Source organism: Spermophilus citellus (assembly GCF_964194105.1).
Source record: "Spermophilus citellus genome assembly, chromosome: 16".
NCBI lineage: Eukaryota > Metazoa > Chordata > Mammalia > Rodentia > Sciuridae > Spermophilus > Spermophilus citellus.
The window spans coordinates 82,628,276-82,650,424 of record NC_138196.1 but is presented as its reverse complement, the minus strand read 5'-3'; the positions used below and the strand labels follow the sequence as shown (position 1 = coordinate 82,650,424).

General features: G+C 46.6%; 1 protein-coding gene across 2 annotated transcripts in view; it reads left to right on the top strand.

Annotated features, from left to right (window-relative positions):
• The window catches only part of AGPAT5 (1-acylglycerol-3-phosphate O-acyltransferase 5), a 65,151-nt gene extending 57,539 nt beyond the window's left edge, over nucleotides 1-7,612 (top strand). Inside the window, exons 6-8 of one of the 2 annotated variants that reach the window (XM_081269415.1) lie at nucleotides 720-878; nucleotides 3,123-3,246; nucleotides 5,046-7,612. In XM_081269415.1, the coding sequence (XP_081125541.1) occupies nucleotides 720-878; nucleotides 3,123-3,246; nucleotides 5,046-5,271 (509 nt within the window). In that variant the 3' untranslated portion in view covers nucleotides 5,272-7,612. The remainder of the gene's footprint in view (nucleotides 1-719; nucleotides 879-3,122; nucleotides 3,247-5,045) is intronic. The other variant, XM_081269416.1, reaches the window with a different exon arrangement.
• Nucleotides 7,613-22,149: the final 14,537 nt, after the last annotated feature.

Here is a 22,149-nt window from a genome sequence, read left to right as displayed (position 1 = left end):
AGACAGCAGGCAGAGCAGTGGTAGTCACAAGTGAGTGGCGTGTGCAGAGTCCACATATGTGCTATGGGGTGTCTGTGTGGGGCAGTGGGGGCAGTCTAGCCTTAGTGATGATGACTGACAGTTCTGAATAGACTGAGCCACTAGATTGTATACTTCATTAAAAAATACTACACTAAGATGTGGTATTCTTCAGTTTATCCTAAAATATCAGGTCAGTATTTTGCAGTATATGGAATGTGTGAGCTCTTACTTAGGTGTTGTACACACTGGGGGTCATCTACATGATTCCTCTCTCTCTGTCTTAGTTTGAACAGAAGTAGAATTAAAGGAGTCATGGACTAGTGGTCATAAATTATGAATTGTGCTGCTCAGACATCTTGAGTGGTCATGGGCAAGATGCTGTGGCCTTATGCAGTTGCCAGAAGTGAGGATCCCAGCGTCTGCCCTTAGCTGGGCGTACTGAAGCCAAGGGTTTCTGAGGACCTGTTTTCTGGAAGCTTCCATGCAGTATCTTGTGCCTGTAAGTGTTTAGTTTGTATTAAGGAGTGTGGACATAAATAGAAGAAGGCTTGTGAGAGGTGTGCTTTCAAAGCTAAAGCCCATAGATGTGAGGTTATGGCATTAATACTTGTCTGTCTTGTCTACTTGTGGAAATTTAAAACAATTGAAAACTTAGAATACTCCTAATTTGTGGCACACTGAATTGACTTCTTTTCTAGGCCTTCCAGTGTTAAAGTATGTGCTGACACCAAGAATAAAGGCAACTTATGTTGCTTTTGATTCTATGAAGAACTACTTAGATGCGATTTATGATGTTACAGTGGTTTACCAAGGGAAAGACAATAAAGGAGAGCGAGAAGAGTCACCGTCCATGACGGGTAAGTCTAGGTTTTCATGTGCTAGAGATTCAGTGCTAATACAGCACATGTCAGTGGCCAGTGTCTATTAAGAGTATCACCAGTCTTCAAAAATAGGCATTCCATTTACTTGGTGTCTTTTTAAAGATGCTATTAATTGGCTCCAGTTGAAATTTTATCTGCCCTGCCAAGTTTGGTACTTCTTGGCTGCCGCATTATTCTTTTGGAAGTCCTTATCCCCGCCTCTTTCTACCTGAAGCTCATACATAGAAACGGACAGCTCTGTAAATCAAAGGTAGGGTAAGTGGTCCTGAGTGATATCAAGGTGTGCACTGATGGCCAGTGCTCATCTTTGAATGTGTTTTTCATAGAATACTTATGAAACTTAGAATCACTGTCTGACAAGAAGAAATTATGACATTTCTGTTTCAAACATGCTGGGTTTTAAGGACTTAGATCTATTATCTGTGTCATTCATAAGAAGAAAAAGTTCTGAGTGAGCAGAATAGTTTGGGTAAATGTAAGCAGACACTTAACTTTAGAGAACTGAGAACGAGGAATAGGCAGACTAGGGAGTGTGGGAGCTGCTGTGACTGTCATCCTCTGTTCAGACGTGGGTGCATGGGCACAGAGAGCCTAGGAGATTTGTTAGGGTGCGTGAGGGATCGAGGCCAGCTCCTGCTTCCCACTGCTGTGCTCTTGACCAGTGCACTTCTGCTTCAAAGAGCAGTTTGTAAGCAGTTCTTGGATTATGTAGATAAAATAGAACTGGAGGAAAATGAAGACAAAAACACTGAACGAGTAACATCTTCCCTGGCTTAGTGCTGGGCTCCTTGCCATCCAAGCTGCTTGCTCCTCCCCGGGTGTTTCTGATGACCTAAGTGCAACATGTTGCTAAGGCCTGACGCAGAAGTAAAGAGCACCCGCACAGTCCAAGAGAGTGAAGGCTGCTTCACGGAGAAGCTTGAAGTCCCCCTCAGAACAGGGAATGCTGAGAAGAAAGGCCCCAGCGTCCTGCTTCACACCTACCAGGGAAACATACTCTTAAATTTCAGAGGATGATTTCCTTGTTCCCTCAGGAACTTCAGTGTGTTGAGAGCTCTCCTTTCCACAGAGCTGTCTGCAAGGGGGTCTCTGGGCTAGGAGTAGGGCTGGGGCTTGCAGTAAACACTCACCTCATCCGTGGGCAGCCCAGGCAGAAAAAGAGCATCTCCTTTTCTATATTAGCAAGCCTTCAAAGTAACAGTCACTTACGGGCTTGTAGCTATTTCATAGTAAGAATCATCTGGTAAAATGTGGCAAGGATCAGGAAATCAAGGATAGCCAGTGGCCAAGATGAGAGAGGAAAGGCAGCTACTCCTTCAGATGTGTCCGGGCTGTGGAGCAGTCAGTGACAAGAAGCTGTCTGCCTACAACCAGAAGTGAAGCTCTGAAGGGCTCTTTCCGCCCAGCTCTTCACCAGGCTGGGAGGTCTAGGTGGTAGTGAATCAGATGGACTCCTCTGCCCCAAAGCCTCCAGTCTTTTAGGGGAAATGGCAGTAACCATACATAACAGGTGCTGTGCTGGCTGGGGGTTGGTAGTGGAGATGAGTCTGATGGTGATCAGTATCTTGGTATCCCTTCAGAGGGATGAGGTGGACTTTTAGTAAGGGTCCAGTTCCTATGCCTGGGATGCTTAGAGAATTACAAGTTGTTGTATGAAAACAACATATGGTGCTGATTATTTAAATAATGACTTGCATAATTATAGTAGACTTGGAAATTACCACATCACTGCCTCTGGAAACTTAAAACTACCAGTTTATAATCCATACTTTTTTTTGCCTTATTTTATTTTCTCTTTTTTTTTAAATAGAAATGTATGTATATCCATGTTTATGGTAGTACAAATTAGAATAACAAAGTATAGAATACAATGAATGAATAAAAATGTGGTGTATATATACAGTGGAATTTTATTCAGTCATAAAGATGAATGAAATCATGTCATTTGCAGTAACCTGAATAGTAAAATATTAAGTGAAATAAGCCAAACCCAGAAAGTCAAGGGTTTTATGTTTTCTCTCATATGTTGAAAGCTAGAAAGAAAGAAGGAAAAAAGTGTTCTCACGAAAAAGTAGGGACACCAGTGTAGCACTGGAAGAGGATCAGGTGTAGGTACTAGGGTATTAAAATTTTTTTTGAATTTATATATGACAGTGGGATGCATTATGTAACCATGAGTTCTAAAATAGCAAAAAGTGAAATATCTTTGTTCTTTATTAGAATTTCTCTGCAAAGAATGTCCAACAATTCATATTCACATAGCTCGTATAGACAAGAAAGATGTCCCAGAAGAACAAGAGTATATGAGAAGATGGCTTCATGAGCGTTTTGAGATAAAAGATAAGTGAGTAACAACAATTCAAGAAACTTAGATTTTACTATAGTAAATAACTGGAAACCAATTTAAAGAGTTTTATTATCTCAAGAATACTTTTTATAAACTCAAGTCGTATCTTATTCCCTGCATATCTGTTCATATGTTGCTTTTACAAGTCAGTGTAAAAGAGCTGTCTACCTGTCAGTGTTTCCTGAACTATGTGGTAAGATATAAAGTTTAAGGAAAAAGGAGAAGTTTTCCAGTGTAAAATACTTGAGTCTGCCTTCCCAGGTCAGATAAAGGTGTGTTCCTTTTGTACAAGGAGCAGCCGCCATCCTGGGGTGCAGAGGGCAGGGCCTCCCATGCTGGAGGGCATGGTGCAGGTGTGTGTGTTGGAAGAGGAAGGGGCAGTTGACATTTTTATGGTGAAGGTGTCTCTGTGTTGTTAGTATGTTGGGGCCTAAGTAGTTTCTGGCCTTGGCCATGTTTTTGTCCACGATAATAGCACAGAGTTGAACCTTGCTGAGGGTTACCTGTAAGTGAATTACAGGTATATCTGGATACCTCTCAGGTGAGGCACAGCCCAGGGCCACACTGAGCAGCACTAAAGAGAGAGCCATGCTGCAGCAGGCAACATCACTGTCTCTGATTCCATATAAGAAGTTTTAGGATTTTCTTTTCAAAGGTGAAAGGTGAGTCTTAAATTCAGATGTGATATATATTGTTACAAGAAAGTTTTTTTTCAATTGAACACTTCAGGATATTTACTGCTTGTTTTGCTTTTATAAATCAAAATTTTATACTTTCTGAAGCATATCCTATTTTTTTTTAAGATGTATTTTAAACATTTAGACTTTTTTTGTTTTTGTTTTTTTTTCCCAATGGGTCCATTTACTAAGTCCATATTAAAGAGTGTTGTTTGAGGATTTGGGATTGAGCTCAGTAGTAGAGTGCTTGACATGGGTGAGGTTCTGGGTTTAATTCCAACACCACACACACACACACACACACACATTAGTATGTTTCTTCTCAGGAGACTTAGTTGTTCTTCTTTTCCTTGAATTATGGTGAAATATCTCATAATTAGCCCTTCTGGGTTAACCTAAGAAAAGTATTAAAAGTATGGCAGGTAGAAAATGAAACTTTGTTAAATTTCTATGTTTCATCAATGCAGTTATACATGATGGAATTTATTAAACTAGTGATTCAGGGCCATTTTGGTTATGGGAGAACTTTAATAAATAATATCTGTGTATTGATAGGTCTTCCTAACAATGTTTAATATCTCATTTATTTTATGGTATAGATACTTGTATGTATTTAGGACGAGGCTAGACATTTTAAAACAGTGGTTATGTCTAGTGTGGTTTATAAGGCAATAGAAGCATTTTTCCTTTCTGAATTTTTGTTTTGAGATTATCGAATCATGTTCTGCTATTGGAATTCTACACATTTTAAGTTGGGAAAATGCTTGTTGTTTTCCTTCTTTTACCTGTGTTTATAGTTCCATGGGAACTAGGGCTTTGCTGGGCCTCTCCATGTGTATTGTAAGCACTGCTGGTCTTTTTTGGCTGTGTAGTGTGATAGGGGCTGTGGGAGGAGGGAGAGAAGCTGCAACAAGCCACTCCCTGTGAGTCAGGTCGCTGCAAAACTGAAGGTCAAGGTTCAAAGACATCCTTGAGAGATGTTTGAAGTCAGACATGAAATACAGTTCATATGAATTATATAGAGTGTGAAAGGCTAGAAATCTCAATCTCCCCTGAATTTCCAAGACCTTCTGAAGTGTCTGAAACTTTCAATTGTATTGTTTTTCATTTTGACCATAGGTTGCTCATAGAATTCTTTGATTCACCGGATCCAGAAAGAAGAAACAAATTTCCTGGGAAATGTGTTCATTCCAAATTAAGTCTCAAGAAGACCTTGCCATCACTGTTGATTCTCAGTGGACTGACTGCTGGCATGCTGACCACGGAGGCAGGAAGGAAACTGTATGTGAACACGTGGCTCTACGGGACCCTGCTGGGCTGCCTGTGGGTCACCATCAGAGCATGAGCAGGGGGCACCCCAGCCACAAATGTGCTGCCTTGCCTCTCGCCGTTGTGGCTGCCTAGTACGTCAACTTGTTTCCTGAGTTTAGTAAGAAGTGTAAATAAAGCCTTGTTGATTGAACATTGGATAAGATAGAGTTTGTGACTAAAGCCGATAAGCAGATGATCTTGGGCAAACAAAATGTGGTCAAACAAAATGTGGTTTTTCAACGTTATTGCAGGAGCTGCTGGAAAGGTAAAAGCCAAGTGGAGCTTATGCTATTCTTTACACCTCCCACGAGCTAACGTCAGCTTCCGAAGATTATTAGCATTGTATAATTTGATGTCGTTTTGTAATTTAGAGGGCTGTATTTTTTAACATTAATTTGCAGCATATTTCACTCTATTTGTTATTTTCAGGTTTTTTTTACAACCTGACAACTCCAAACTCATCACTGTTTAGTATCTTGAAGCTAGCAATATTGGGCTTTTTCTTACTTTGTGCAAGCCCATGAAAGAAATTGAATTTAAGTATGAATATGTTCAAGGAAAAGGGCAAGAAATATTCATGGGGAAAGAAATTCTGTTCGGTGTTTTGTTTTTTTTGTTTTTTTTGTTTTGTGTGTGTGTATTGCGATATTAGCTGATTTTACTTTGTATTTGAAAAATAATTAACATTTCTAATATTTATTGAAATCAATTTGCATACCCTATACTCTGCACAAGAGAATAATGTATCAAATGTCAGAATGAACTTTAAGTTAAATTTGCAACTGATTCATTACAACAGAACTTGAATTTGCCCAGCTTTTGAAGATTTAAGCTACGCTATTAGTACTTCCCAACATCTGTGCCATAAGTGCTTGAAAACAAAATTGTTTCCTGTTATTTTTTATATCAGAGTAATTACTGTGAACCTTTGTCTGGATCTGGAGTCCCCAGGTCTTTGAGGTGGTCGGAGCCCACAAACATCACGACTCCATTGCTAGCATGTGCCTTTGGCCTCTTTTCTCTCTGATCTAGCCAACTGTTTGACTCAGAAACCATCTTTCTGCTATCATGGTAGCTGCACTGGGCCTTCCTTCCTCCTGGACCCCTTCCTTCAGTGGTGCTGCTCCTAGCTTGCACACTAGACCAGCAGTGAAGAGCGGCCGGCCAGCAGGCCTGGCTTGGAGTGGAACTCACCGGGCACTCCGAGCAGGCTTCCCAGTCTTCTGCAGAGGCGTCGTGCACTTGTTCAGTGTCAAGAAATTCACCTTCCTCACATCATTCATCAGGACTGAGTAGATTTGGTTCTTTCCATTGGTTTAAATGGAGCTACAAAGTGAGAATAAGAGCTACGTTCCAGGAACCAAATCACAGCTTTCAGTCATGGAAGAAGACCTTTTTAAAGTGTGATCTGCTCTGTTTTTATGTTATAATTTAAATACAACTGCTTTCTGGTGTTTTAAGATAACAATTCTGCTTTCTGTTGGTCAGTTTTTGTTGCAAAATCATTTTGTGACCCAGATGAAACACACCAATTGAATTATAAAAAGCAAAATGGAGGGAAAAAAATTTGAGGGAAATTTTGTCTGACTATCTTCCGTTACTTTTCCAAAACCAGAGAATAAGCCATTTCAAACAATACCTTTGGAGAGTAGTGTGGTGTGAATCAGTCTTTGTCCATTAGTATGTGTATGTGTACAACGTTCATATGCCTATCTTCCCGCAGAATACGGTCAGCCTGACTATGAGTGGAGGCTTGGGTCAGACTCATGAAAAGTGTCCTCATGCTGAATTGCCGTTTTCTTTTACATGTAAAGTGAAATTTAGATCAATTCCATGTCTCTGTTAAATACTTTTTTTTTTTTTAAGTCCTAATTTTAGAGCTTGTTTCTGACAAATCAAAATGAATTTAAGTTGTAGAACTTGGAATATCATGGATATGCTTTCATTTAAATTTTAAGAGAAAATATCATTGGAATTATGTGGATTACAAATGATTTTAACAAGAAAGGTGACCTTCATGAGGTCACTTTTGAATATGGTGTTTCTTAGGACTGTATTTAACTTTCTTATCACAAAAGGTCAATAAAACATGGGAGTTGGAGACATTTTTGTATCAAAACATTTGAGAAGTCAGAAACTTAACACATGTTGATGTTGACTTGAATTAACTGTTTTCTAAAATTAAAAGCTATATGCCTACCTGTAAATCGTTTCACATTATCATTTTAAGCTTTTGTTGTATTATTGTTGATTTACAGCTTACTTATTACTTGGTTTTTCTTTATAAGAATTTCATCATTGTGCATGCTTTTATGTTTTTCAGCAAAGGGTGTGTTTGGATGAAAGTAAAAAATAAAATAAAACCTTTCACTGTCTCTAATGTCTTCACTGTTTAACATTTTGCGACCCAAATATCACCAACAGTTTTCTATTACATAAGAGTGACTTAGTGATTGGGCTTGTTTTCTGCATTTATAAAACTACAATATTTTTCTTAGGTACTGAGAAAAGTTTTTAAAAACTAAGTTGAAAAATTAAAAATTGCAAAGGAATATAATAGTTTGTTAAAAACTCATTTATTTTATTACTAAGATGTATGATCAATACTAATCAATACTTGGCAGTGCTGTAATCATTAGGTGATCACAGCCAAACATGTCGAGTGCTTAAAATTAGCAGGGCTGGTGAGCAGGTGGGCCAGTCTGGCTGATTGTTTTATGTACTAATGGTTTATTTCACATGTTTCAATTCTGTGTGTTTTTTTTTAAAAAATTAATAATAGTACCAATTTTCCTTTATACATATAATACATGGTTCATACTTAAATTGACTATTAATGAAAGTAGAAATAGAAATTTGCCAAAGTAACTCCTACATGTATACCAGACCCACATTTGTGAAGACAGAAATTCTTATCAAAATATTTCATCTGTTCAATTGCAAGTCTATAGTAAAAATGAATTTAACCTTACTAATACTTACTGTTGAAGTACTATTTATTTATTTCTAATGATACTGGGATTGAACCCAGGGTTGCTTTACCACTAAGCTACATCCCCCTCCCTTTTTACTTTTTATTTTGAGATAGGTTCTCACTAAGTTGCTTAGGACCTCAATAAATTGCTGAGGCTGGCTCAGGCTGCAGTCGTGCTCCTCAGCTTCCTGGGTCGCTGGGATTACTAGCATGTGCCGTCACACCCGGCTTGTTTTTGACGTATTTAGATTCAAGATTTTCTTGGCAGATACTCCAGATACCAACTTGTACAAAGTTATATCTTTCTTCATTAACAGTGTTAGTTTCTCCCTTTCAGGCCAGTTTTTATTATGAGTAACGCATGCTTTTTAGATTTAAGACTGACCTACGTGAAATGTTACCATCTGGCGTAACTGGCATTATGTATGGATGTAACACCCATGCATTAGGATGAAAGTCAGTACTTTGGTCAAACCAATATTTGGAATATCCAGATATGTTATGTTATATAGGGAAAATACCCATGTTAACTTAAAACTTCTTATTCATCATTATGGACTACTTTCATGTACAATCACTGATTTCAGTTTGGAGTGGTCATGACTCAGACATGACCATCAGGATTTCATTTGACTTCCTGTTCACTTCATGTGTACAGGTAAGTCCGTTATGTTAGCAGCTAGAGTCATACAAAAGGTAGCTGTCCTGGGGGTCAGAGAGGTGATCACCCGATGTGAGTGTGTAATTTAATAACATCTGGTTACTATCCTGAGCAGAAGTTATTTTGAAGAAAGCCATTCCAAATAGATAGCTCAAGTACTATAATTTATTAAAGGAAACCGGATATTGGAGTAAATTGTCAAATGTTTTTTGATGATGAGATGGGTCAGATTTTGCACCCAAGTTATTATTGGTTCATAATTTTACTTGTGAATATATGTGTTCTTCAATTTTATAAATATTCATATCTTTAAAAAATGAAGTTACCACTGATATTCTCTGTGTCTGGTAGGAAATGCATGACTAACTTCATCTTGTTTCCTTAGGGCATTTTCAGAATAAATTCTGACAATGGACTTAACCAGATAGAATACTGAGTGACACTCTGATGTGCTCTCATTCTTCCTGTTGAACAAAGATGTAAGGCAGTGTTTCAAACCAGTTAAGAGCCTTTAAAAGTGGTTGATTTTGACCATAATCTAGATTGTAGGCTCTGCTTAAAACATAAATTCAACAGTGTAGAGTCACAAAAGGAAATGCCTTCAGCTTTTAAGGAAGTCCCAAGGCCTCTCCAGGAGAGGCTGCCCGGAGCCTGGGGCTGCAGACTGGCCTTCCCCAGGGAGCACCGTGGGGCTTCACAGGCCTTTCCCGGAGGGGCATCAAGTCCTCCCTCGGGGTGGGGGTGCAACCCTGGGGTCACTCCTGGCTGTGGAACTGTGTTCTGGGTAGCCTTAGGGATTACCTGCTGGAGCCTCCCTTGACAAACTGGATGGAATCCTTACCTTCTCCTGCAGGCCAGAGAGGAAGGAGCCTCTACCTAGGTGAATGAAGGTGGACTCACAGGGCTCGGCATAGAGGTGAGGGGTCCTTAGATCAGTTTGAAGCCAGAGTTAGGCAGCCAGTCAGTATTGACTGATAGATGAGTCAGGTCAGATGGAATCAGGGCAAGTTGGAGACTCCTGAGGGATTGAAATGTTAATTCCTCAGAGCCTTCCTCCACCCTTATCAAGAACCTGCCCTGCTCCTACCTGTTGCTAAGGTCACCTGTCCCAGGAGTTACCCCTCCCTACAGGGAGCTATGAAGTTGTTAATTAATGTGTCCTGTGCCGCACCATCCTGCCCTTCCCCTTCAGCCCACTGTTTGCCACCTTTGGGCCATCCCACCAAGCATTCCTGGGCCTAGTCCTTTGGGCTGGAAGGAGAAAGATAAGGGGGGAAAGGCCGGAGAACAAAGGAAGTCTAGGTCATATAAAAGGCAGAACACTTCCCTTCTTGGGATCAGGATACCAGCTAGACTCAAGCCCCAAAACCTTGCCTCCTTGGAATGGCTTCTCCTTCTCCCTCGCGGGGAGCAGTCTAATAAACCTGCTTCATCTGCTTGCCTGGGTGTGCTTCTCTAATGTCTACTTCAACATGTGGGGAGCAGGACACGTCACCAGTGACCAGTGGTATCCACTTTACTTACTGTCTAAAGTTTGTGAGTAGGTTATTGTCCATTATGGTCTAATGTATTTTGGAAATTAAGCACATGATTGTTAGGAATATCACACATTTTCTAGCGTCCAGGACCATGTTTCCATTGGGTTCTATCCATGCCTGGGTTACTTTGTATCTGGGTCAAAGGTCAGTTTTTGGTGATTTTATAAACAATCAACCTCTTGTCCAGGACCCCTTTCATTCTTTATTACCAGCACCCATCCTTTATAGGTTTTCTCCATCTATTACAGGGAATATGGCAGAGAAGATCCTTTCTCCAACCAACTCCACCTCAGCAACTCATCCCTGGCCAGAATGGAAAATACTGGTGAATATTTTTTTTTTTTTTAAAGAGAGAGTGAGAGGGGGAGAGAGAGAGAGAGAGAGAGAGAGAGAATTTTTAATATTTATTTTTTTTTAGTTCTCGGAGGACACAACATCTTTGTTGGTATGTGGTGCTGAGGATCAAACCCGGGCCGCACGCATGCCAGGCGAGTTCGCTACCGCTTGAGCCACATCCCCAGCCCCGATACTGGTGAATATTGAGTCATCTGTCTGTACAATAGAAACAGCAAAGAACCTGATTTACCTTGAAGAACTGACATTTTTACATTCTTAAAGAGCACTTTCAAATTAAATACCAATGAAAGATTACTATAATTATAGGAATTTTTTTGTCTCAAGCTACTAATTAGCAAATATCAGAAGATAAAGCATGTGTCCCCAAATCCTGGAGTACATCTGTAAGATGTAAATATTTTAGGAGTTCTATTATAATTTTGTTGTCGTTGATTAGGTTTTATCCTCAATCATTTTCACTATGGAATTGTGATAGTTTGTAGGGTGCCACTCCGAATGATTCGCACCTTCCATCCTGAAGCGGGAGGCTTTGACTGGTCACTACATTTTGTGGTGACCTGGACGACGTCCTGGTCCAGGAGCTTGAGGGTGTGTCTTCAGGTGTAGGCATGTCACCGTGGGGTTGAGCTACACTCACCTATTCCTTTATAATACTACCCCTTTTCACTGTCTGGGATAGAATGTTCCATGGAAACTCTCTTTGTGTGTCCCCTTCTCTTGTCTGCCTTTGGGTGTGGCCTTCCTAGAGGGCAGTCAACCTGCTGACAGCAGATAACATGAAGCTAGACTCAAGCCCCAAAACCTTGCCTCCTTGGAATGGCTTCTCCTCAATCCAAGGGCTCCGCACGCGTTCTCTTTCTGCAGACCTTTAAGATCAGAGGAGCCATCACAGGACCCTAAAGAAAAAGGTCTCTCTGTCTCTTGTCTGATGATTTCGTGCAGTCCAGTTCCCCTGGAGTGACCCTGAGTGTTTTAGTCATGAGGAACATGACAATAGCTGAAGGTTGATTTAGTAGGAAGTCAGGCAGAATTACAGCACAGCCACCGTGACCTTCAAAGGTCTTGGAGTAGTGGTAAGTTAGGGTTCTACCAGTGCCCCCAGAAGTCTGCATTCGCTTCCCAAGTACCCACTGAATGTTGGCTCCCTGATCGGCGCTAAACCAGGACAGCCATTGCCAGAGGTTCCTATTTGTGGTGCAAAGAAAACCAGGCAAAGTCTCTAGCAAAGCCAAAGATGTTAGGGGAGTCAAAGAAAGCCTGGGTACCTTCCTACAGGGACTGGTTGCTGCACCCAGGCTGACTTTGTGGCCTCAGCCACCGCTTATTCAGACTTCTGCAGAGTAGGCATGGTGCACAAGGGACCTGGGCGAGGGTTGCTCTTCCTCTGCTGCCAATTTGCTCTTTGTTTGGGGGCCTACTAGCTCACCCCAGATGTGGTGGGGGTGGGGGTGGACACAGCCTCTGGGACCACTGAGGTGAGCCTGAGGTATTAGCACAGCAGGGTCACACTGCAGCTTAAACAGTGGCTTTTTTGTTGTTCAGATGGTCAAACAAGGCTCTTTATAATTCCTCTGTTGACCTCATTTGTGAAGGAGCCACAGGGAGGACTGGTTGGGTGCAGCAGGGTTCCGGAGCCTGGCCGCTGGGCTGGAATCCTTGTTCTGTTGCCAGCCCGCCACAGGAGGACCTACCTGGGCGAGTGCCCCAGTTCCTGGGCTTTGCTTCCCGTGGTTGTAGAAAGGAGGTAATGTGCTGGTACCAACCTCACAGAAGTGTCGTGAGGATGAGATGGTGTGGCCTACATAAAGTCTGTTCTGAGCCACCCTGATGAGCCCAGCCATTCTGTGCTGTGACAGTGGCAACCCCAGAAGTCCAGTGGGAAGCTGGGTGCTGAGCTGTCCAAAACTGTATCATGGTTGTCCCTTCCGCTGCCAATCCTTCACTTAGCTCGTATGTGCCCATAAGTGGGTTCCATCTTACCCTGGAGCTCGGGATGCTTTGCTTTAGGTTTTTGGTATGGTGGTCTAATGAGCCTGTGACACAAAGCAGACCTTGTGAAATCGGCTACATCTCTAAACAGTGTGTCCCCCTCTTCTCGTGTGCTAATATCTTTATTCTTTTTGTGTTTGGATCTCGTCCCCTCCTCTGTGTCTAGGGTGTGAGACCAGAACAAATGCCGGGCACGTGTTCCTGATGTCACGGATGCGCAGTCCTGACTGTGTCTCCCTACTGACCCTATCCCCGCACCTCTCTTTCTAGGTGGTTTCTGACTTTATTGTGTCACTTTGTTTCTTGGTGTATTTGACAACTGTCAGCTGTGGTCTGCATGAAATTGGCAGTGGAGCTTGAACTACACGCAGCCTTAAGAAAGGTACAGGGTACAGAAAGGCCCTGCTGGGGGCTAGGACATCTGGAGCTGTGGCTAGTCCCGCATGTGACATGTCATTCATCTCTGGACCCCTGAGCTTCTGAGATGTGCAGCTCCCACAGTCTCGTTCCCACAGGTGGTCCCCTGGTGGTCCCCCGCCCTGGGCCTCATGCCTGGGGCTGTCTTCTGCCACCCTGCCATCTGTTGCCTTAGCCAGTCCACCTGGTGGTTTCTTCCTGTCCCCATCACTTCCTCTCTGTCTTCACCACCCCCCACAGTCCCCTTCCACTAAGTGGGCGAGTGCCACACACAGCTCTTCCGGCATGAGCCACCTCACACCCACCCTAGCCAGCTTTCCAGTGTGGTAGCCACAGTCCCCCAGGGCTGTAGAACCCTGGGAAGGGGACAGGTGCTACCTATGCAAAATGCATGCCAGATTTTGAAAAGTAAGTACAATCAATGTTAAATACTCTATTAATCTTTATATTCAGTAGGTACAATGATACTTTTTTGGAAATATTGTGTTCAATAAAATACATTAAAATTATTTGTACCTATTTTACTTTTTCAAAGTGGTAATTAGAAGAGAATTTAATATTGGTTATGTGCTTGGCATTGTATTTCTGTTGGACAGACACAGCATACAAGGTAACTTAGGGGCAGGAACTTTAGTCCCAATTTTTAATTCCCCAAACTGGCAATTCTCAGCACATATTAAACACTTAAACAGTGTTTAATAGATACAGATTTTACAAATGGATACTCAAATCTACAAATAGGTAATAAATATAAATTTGGGACAGGACAGTTCACATTTAGCTTAATCAGAGTTATGTCAGATTAAATATCATATAAAGGATTTTGTATAGTCCACAGTCAGTAAATTATTTTTAAAGTGGCACAATCAAGAAACATTTTAGTAAGTTTCAAAAAGTTACAAAGGTGATTCCATACTGTGCTACGATTGCTAGTTAAATATATTGCTGTTTTCCCTTGATCTCTTTTCCAGGTATGAGTGGAGTCAGTAAAATCTTCAAGGAATTGAAAACCTTTCTTCTGCACTGTATCTCAGTGAATGTAATTAGTTAATGTTACATGCCACTGGTTCCAAATAGTGATCATTGAAACTGTTGCTCTTGCATGTTTATAATAAGGAACTAAAATCTTGTTAATTCTTTCTTCTCCTTTCATTTTTCTCAAAGGAAATCCCTTGGGATGGATTGCTCTGGCCTCAGAACCACTGAGGGTGGTTGCCGACAGGGTGCAGGGTGCTGGCAGTGAGAGAATGGGGTGCCTGACCTGGTTGCAGCTGGAATTTACAAGGACCCAAGAAAAGACGACTCCCCCAGTTGTCGTTAAAAACACTCTCGTAATCTAGTAAATAATTTGGCCCTTTAGGTTAAGCGTAATACCTACCTAGAAAATACATTTCTAAATGGTTCAATGAAGAGGTAAAATTGTGAACAGAGGGAAGAACCAAGAACCAACCCAAGTCAGCAGGAGGCTGCACCAAGCTCCTCTCACCAAGGTGAGCTGGTGGGTGCCGAGAGACAGAAGGATGACCAGGTGTCTGCCAGTGTGAACAGCTATAACCAAATACTGACTTTATTGTAAGGAGTCTTTAATTTACACACACACACACACACACACACACACAGTATATACTCCAGTTTCATAGACATGAAATTGCATGATGCATGTGTTCTACAGCACAGGGTCTGCTGAATCGCCTCTCTCCATATTTGATGTGGAGGGCAGCCATCAGGCCACCCTTCCTTAAAAGGCCCTCCATGAATTAGTGGGCGCTGACCTCCCCCTCCACCCAGCGGCCCAGCAAGGTCTCAAACAGCCTCCTGAAGCCTCAGTTAATTTGAAGACTGCTGACTTTGATAATATTGGCACATTCTGTATGGTCCTTGGTATCAGTTTATGCCTAGTTACCATCTCTCTTAACAGAAATTTGTTCTTATAAAAACATCCTCTGAACTGGATGCAGCTCAGTGGTAGAGCACTTGCTTAGTGTGAGCAATCCTAGCACCACCAAAGAAAAGAGCGACCTGTTACGCTAACAGGCAGGCTCATGCCAGGTGTGTCTGTCTCTGATGGACTAGGCAGTTCTGACCTTGGATCAATAGTTTTTTCAGTTGATAAAGTTCTCAAAGGCTCAGCCATACCCAAATTCAAGTAAGCACTCCGGGATTCAGAATCCTGTCATTTATTGAGTATTTACTGTCTAAGGTAGCATACAAGTTTTCACAGTGACTGAAGTAAATGAGTGCCCAAACATCTGACGATGAATGTTTATTACTTCTGAAATCTCATCATCTGAAAGTGCCACCTGCCACTGCTCCCGAGAGCCGGCAGCGCTGGAGCGGGAGGCCTGGCTCCCCGTCTTCTCAGGTGGGGACAGGGTGGAGTGTTGAAAAAACACTGAGTTGTAGAAACACAGGGAGGCTGTGCCAGTGGACAGATGCCAGGTCCTCCCATGTCATGGGAAAGCCAGGTGTGCCTTCTTATCACCAGCTTCATGACCTGAAGGCAGCCCTGCCCACGGCTGAGGGTCTGAGGATATGGGAGTTGGGGGTTCAGTGCGTGAGCCTGTGGAGCTGCTTTGCAGAGAGGCTGGGGTGGAACTGAGCTGTTTGACACACCAGCAAATGACCAGCCAGGTGGAGGTCGGTGGAACAGGTGACAAGTGGGTGGTCAGCAGTGGCCTGCCTGCCCCGAGAGGCGAGGAGGTGCGGAGTCGAGGGGTGCTTCCTTCTCCCAAGAGATCTCCTAGGAACCCCTGCCTGCAGCACCGGAGAGGTGCGTGTGGGCTTCCAGGAAGGGCAACGGCCGAGTGGGGACATTAAAAGAAACAGAGAGCACCCCCTCCAGCCTTGGGAGAGAGAGCAGACCTGGCCTAGACCTTCCTTGGGTTTCCCTCTTGAGGCCTGGGGGCTGGAGGTGGTTTGGTGTCAGGGGCAGGGTTGGTCACTTGGGGCTCCCACCCAGGGAGGCTGGGCCATCAGCCCTGCCCTCCTCAGGCCTCCGGGCAGCTTGGCCACAGGGCTGCGCGGCCTCCCTCTGCTCCCTCTGCTCTGGAGAGGAAGCTCACTCCATGGGTCAGGAGGGGACTGAGGCCTCAATGCCCATCTGACCCCGGAGCCCACGCTTCCCCTGCTGCTGCTGTTGCCCAGGACTCTTGAGGTCACCTCCAGTGCAGCGCCAGCTCTGACGGCTCAGTTCCAAGAGCCGCCGAGAGGCCTGCAGATAAGGAAGCTGCTGGTGTTTACTCCAGAGACAACACTCAAGAGAAGAAAGCCCTGGTCACTGGGGTCCAAGACCACCTCGGGCTTTCCCAAGACTCCACGTGGCTGGTGGGCAGTCCACCTTGGAGGTAAGGTGGCGTCCCTGGGAGTCGGAAAAGGAGAGTGAGCTGGAAGCCTGTGTGTTAGCCCCTGGGCCAGTGGTGCTTTGCCACCCCCTGGTGGCCATTCAAGGACGGAGAAGTGCCTCCCTAAGGAGGGACTTCCACAGCCTCTGCCTCCACCTGCCGTCCAGGGCCCCACCAGAGCGCCCTGAGCAGCCTGTGCACACCTAAGCCCCTGGGCTCCACAGGACCAAGCCACGTCAGCAGGAGACTGCTCCAAGGCCAGCCAGGGGTTCCACGTCAGCGTTCTCATCTCTACGGGGGGAAGACTGAGGTTCAGAGAATCAGAACGTGTGTCTCCCCACATGTGGGGTGACTGCTAAGGGCCCTTCTCCGGCCACAGAGCTCTCCTCCTCCACCCCACCTGGCTGGGGAGGCTTGGTGCCCACACTTGGAGGTCAGAGGCGAGAGGTCAAATGCCAGGCTTTGAGAGCTGGCAGGGACTCTCCGGGAGGGCTGTGCCATCAGGGCACAGGGACACTGGTCAATACAGTGCATGTGTGCCTCACAGGGTGGGCCACAGAAGCCCCCTCCCATCCTGATTCCCTTCTTCAGTTTCTTTTTCCTCTCAAGGGTGTTCAGAGAAAGCAAAGTGACCTGTGACCATGGTGCTGAATTCTCCACACCCAGCTCCTAGCCTCTCCTTGATTCTCATGAGGGACGAGGAATTGGCAGGTGCTGGGCATCTCCCTGAATAACAGGGAAACAGTGTCCTGCAGCTGCTGGGGCCTGAGTACAGGGCACAATCAGTCCTGCAGGCTGGGACGGGGAACAGCCTCCTGCCTTCCCAGAGCCAGGGCCCAGGCCCTGGCACTGTCTCTGCCCCCACTCAGTGGGAGCATCAATTCAGCCTTCAGCTCACAGGCCAGCTGTTTGACCAGCCCAGGAAATGACCAGAGACCTCCAGAGTCGCACTGGGGGTTACGGATTCAGGTTTCTGGGGAGAAGCAGGCTGTTGGGGGAAGAGGGGCGTCCACCTCTCCTTGAGCAGTTCCCAGTCTAGCCTTGAGCTAGGCTGGTGCCCGTGAGCTGCGTCACCTCCTGACTGTGTAAAGAAGGCATCGCCCTTCCTACCTTCCAGACAAGAAAACCAAGTCTCAGGCAGGTGAAGACGTGTCCGGGGACCTCTGAGCAGGAGAAGAGCCACAGCGTGGGCCTAGGCATTTCTCAACTGGCGGCAGTGGGTGGGCAGGGGCTTGAGGTAGGAGGAGGTGCTGTGGGAGGTGGTGAGAATCCAGGCAGGGTGTGAAGGCCGCCCGGAGAACCGGGACAGAAAGCAGAGGGAGGTGGCTCAGTGCCCGGCCTTCCCCTGCTGCGGGTGCCGTGCTTGGTGGACATCGTCCCATTGTCCTATCAGTCCTTATGAGACCTGAGTGGTAGAAATCTGTCCTAGTTGACAGCTGAGGGACACGAAACTCACAGATTTAACAGTTCATCCAAAGTCACCGAGAGAAGAAGGGGCCAAGCCAGGTGCAAACCGACCTGCTGATGCCCACCATGCAGCTTCCAGGCCAGGCACTGAAAGCCACCGCTGGGTGTGGACTGGCCTTGACCTTGGCTCCTCCTGGCAAGGGCCTCACTGCACTGGGCCTGTGGCCCTCACCGTCGGCAAGCAGGTAGTTAATACCACCGTCCTGACCCGATGCCGTCCCACGTGTGGGAGGCACTGCTCCCTGGGTGCCGCGCAGCGGGGCCTGGACACTAACCATCTGCGGCAGGTGGAGAAGCAGGGATGTCCCCCCATCACAGCAAGGCTGCGGCAGGACCCAGGGCAGCCGTGACAAAGGGCCAGGTCTCCTCCATGCCACACGTGGCTCTCTTCCTCCTTGATTACCAAGAATCTTCCTCCAGGGGAAAGTGAGGGGACAAGCATGAGATCCTCGTCACCTCACGGAAAGGCCCAGTTGTACGGATCACATGATCTCAGCGTTTCTCAGCTGAGCTTTCCTTCCACTGGGAGAACCCGCTGGGGCAGGCCCCAGGACACAGGGAAACCTGGCTCTGTCTTGTCTGCAGGGTGACTTTATGACTGGGGAACAGCAAGGAGATCCTGATTCCCTCCAGGGGGTAGCAGGGGGCCTGGCTTGTTGGAGGAATGAAGCAGGGGAGAAGATCTGAGAGCGTCTGCAGGGGGTGCCAAGCCTTGTCCAAGAGGGGAGGTTTGCAGAAGCCCAGGGCTCTGGCCCCACCTAACACTGAAACCCTGCTCCTGCCCGTCCTGGCCCAGCCCAGCCTTTCATTGATCTTCCTGCCCTCAAAATGTCTGTCAACAAGGTCACCCTCTTTCCCAGGCCTGAAGCTGGGAGAGCCGACACAAACCTGCCACACCTGTTGTCTGGGTGCTCGTACTTGGTTTTGACATCGTGGAGATTAAGGGATGAGCTGCATCTCCCCATGTTTATCTATTTTTTAATTTTAGTTATGAATTTTTCTGGTGCTGGGAATTGAACCCAGAGCAGGCTGAGCAAGCACCCTACCCCTGAGCCCCACCCTCCACCCTTCCCCCAAATGCCTAAACTTCAGTGTCTCAAAATGTGACCACACAGAGACAAGGGTTTATAGAGGAGATTAGGTGAAATTAGGGCCTTAGGGTGGCCCAGTCCAGCAGCCTGGGGTCCTTATGAGAAGAAGGACTCCGGACTCAGACATGCACAGAGATGTCCATTTGAGGGCACAGGCAGGTGGACACCCACAAGCCAAGGAGAGGGGCTCAGGAGGAAGCAGCCCTGCTGACACCTTGATCCAGACTCCACCCCCAGAACCTCGGAAAACAGATTTCTGTTGTCTGAGCCCTGGTTTGTGCCTGTGGGCAGCTGAAGAAACCCCACACTGGGTGTGAGGACTTCCATCGCAGTGCGGGGCTGTCCCCACTGCCTGTCCTGCCGCTGGGCCCTGCTGGGCCCTGGCGAGAGCCCTCGTGTTTCTGCCCTCTGTGCCCCCTCCAGGCCTGGGTTTAGGCCCAGCTCAGGATCCCTTTCCACGAGGCCAACTATAGACTGAGCCTGTGCCAGGCAGACTTGAAGGGAGGCAGCCTGGACACTTTTAACTCTCTTGCCCCTTAGCACTGCCAGAATCTATATGCGTCTCTCCCCTGACATTCTAAATGCAGTTCAGTATTCATCTGTCTGTCTAGAGAAACCCTAAAATCTATTCCAGCAGACAGTCACTCTGCAGATTCGGCTGTCCTCAGAGGGATGCTGAGAAGGGCTGAATTAAGTGCTTTCTTGAATGATTGATTTATTGGGTACATTTGACAATTAAGAAAGGTGGATACTACCTAAACTCTTGGGCAGCATCCCTTTAACTGTAATGCACCTCCCCTTGGCAAAATCCTACTCATCTCTCAAAACCCACCTCTAGGGTAGTCTCTTCTGAAGGTCTTGTCCCTAAAGCTGGTTGAACGGTCCCTTCCTTAAAATGATCAGTCCGTGTAAACCTCAGTAATGGGAGTCTTAGGACTGAGTGTTGTGTCCCCCGACTTTGGGGGGTTGAAGGCCTCACCCCAGTTCAATGGTTTATGGAGGTGGTGCTCCTGGAGGAGGTTGAGGCTCGGTGAGATCACAAAGGCGGGGCTCTCAGAGTGGGATTAGTGCCCTTCTGAGAAGAGGAAGGGACTCCAGAGCTTTCTGTGTCCTGCCCTGCTTGCAGGGATGGGGCCACTTGTGGAATCCACCCACCGTGGCCCTGGACATCCAGAGCTATGAGAGACACATCTCTGTGTTGCAGCCGCCTGCTCCGCAGCACTTCATGAGCGCCGTCCAGGGCGACTGGGACGCTGGCCACGTGCTTGCCCCACGGAGCTCCTGGAGGAAGGAGGCTTCCGTCTGCATGTAGGAGTGTGGCTCCCAGGAGGGTTTCCCCTGGCACAGGTTGGGTAGAGGAGCCGCTGGGAGGCTTGAGACCAAGTGCGAGGGCTGGAGCAGCTTGAAGGCTCGAGGCTGTGGTGCCTTGGCCTCCGAATGCTCTCCACGAAGGAGACTGGGAGGCCCAGAAGAGAGGTCTTTCTGATCTCCCCTTTCCCATCTCTGTCCACTCTCCTCCCAAACGGAGTCAGGGAAGCCAGAATTCCTTTCCCCAAGGTGAGTAGAGAAACTAGGAAGGTCACTCCCCCTTCTCCCTCAAAGCCCCGTGCAACAGGGTCCTGCCGTGGCTGGTGAGGTCAGGTGCAAGGAAGGCTGAGCCGGTGGCCACCAAGACTCAGACAGACAGGCCTGTGGGTCCCCCTGCATTCCACCAGCCAGACTCCGCGTCCAGGCACCTTCTTCATCAAAACGGACCACTTTCCGTGGGTCTTTGGATCTCCATTTCTGAAGTCTCCCGTGTCATGAAAACCTTTGATTAAGTAACTGTGGGACCTGTCCTCTGTTACAGGAAGGTGGGCCTTGACCTTCACCTACTGCCCCTGCAGTAGCCGCCTGAACCTGGGTCTTATGTTTCAGCTCATTTTCCTTCAGAGACAGGTGAAAGGCCAGGTGAGCCCTCAGCCTGTGTTTTAGGGGGTGACGCAAGCGTCCACCCCGTGTTTGACAAGAAGATGATGGTTCCTCCGAGTTGAGACACTTGAGTTTGAGGGAAGCGGGGCTTGCTGTCTTCATTCTTATTCCCAGGTCTTCCTGTTTGTCCTGGGACCACCAGCATCCTGAGGATGTCAGTCACAGGCCTGCTCCTGGCCAGCTCCTGCAACAGCCCCGGGCCAGCCCCTCAGCCTGGGATGCCCCAAGTCAAAAGTCACAGCAACATGCCCGGAAAATCAGCTTCCACAGGACGGGGAACGAGGTGAAAGGAGGTGGCCCGTCCGCTGAGCCCGCCTGCGGTGCTGAGGGATTTATGACCGGCCTCGTAAACACTGTGCCCGCGCCAACCGGGCGGCTGTCTCCAGGCCTGTCCGGTGGGAAAAGGCCTTTGTGGATGCAGAGGCCGTAAACAGCCCCAGCTTCCTGCGGGGGAAGGAGCAGCCCGAAAAGCCACCCTGGTGGAAAAACAGAGACCAGCCCGCTTCCGACCTGGGCCCCTGGACAGCAAGTGGCCAAGTGTGAAAGAGGGAGCCAGGCAGCAGGGGGCATCCCTGGGGCCCTCCGGCTGCTCAGGTGAAGGGCTTCCACTGGGGGTGCATCTCAGGGAGGCCATGACCCCGCTAGACTGGCTTCCAGATTCCGTCAGTTTCTGGCCCCTTTCTCTTGTTCCTTTTGAAATTCTCTTCTAGATTTGACTCCTTCTAGCTTCTGCCCTCTAAGGTGTCTCCAGCTCAAGGGGCACAGGGACCCTTTCACAGACCTGGGACGTGGCACCACCTAGTGGCCAGGGAGAAGCTGCCAGTTCTGATGTTGAGCAGGTCAAAGTTGTTAAAAGACTAGGTTTTGTTTTCTGTACTGGACCTTGAGCCCTGGGTTTCACACATGCTAGGCAAGAGCTCTGCCACCAAGCCACACCCAGCCCAAGGAATGAGTCTAAACACAAATCGAAAGAACAACACAAAGCTGCAGAGACAGACCGTGGTTACTCCCCATCAGGTTACAGATTGTCCCTAGGTTTGCCTGCCCAGTTGTGGAGAAGGCTCTGCAACGTCGCCAGTCGGGCGGGAGCTGAGGTCTGCAGTCTA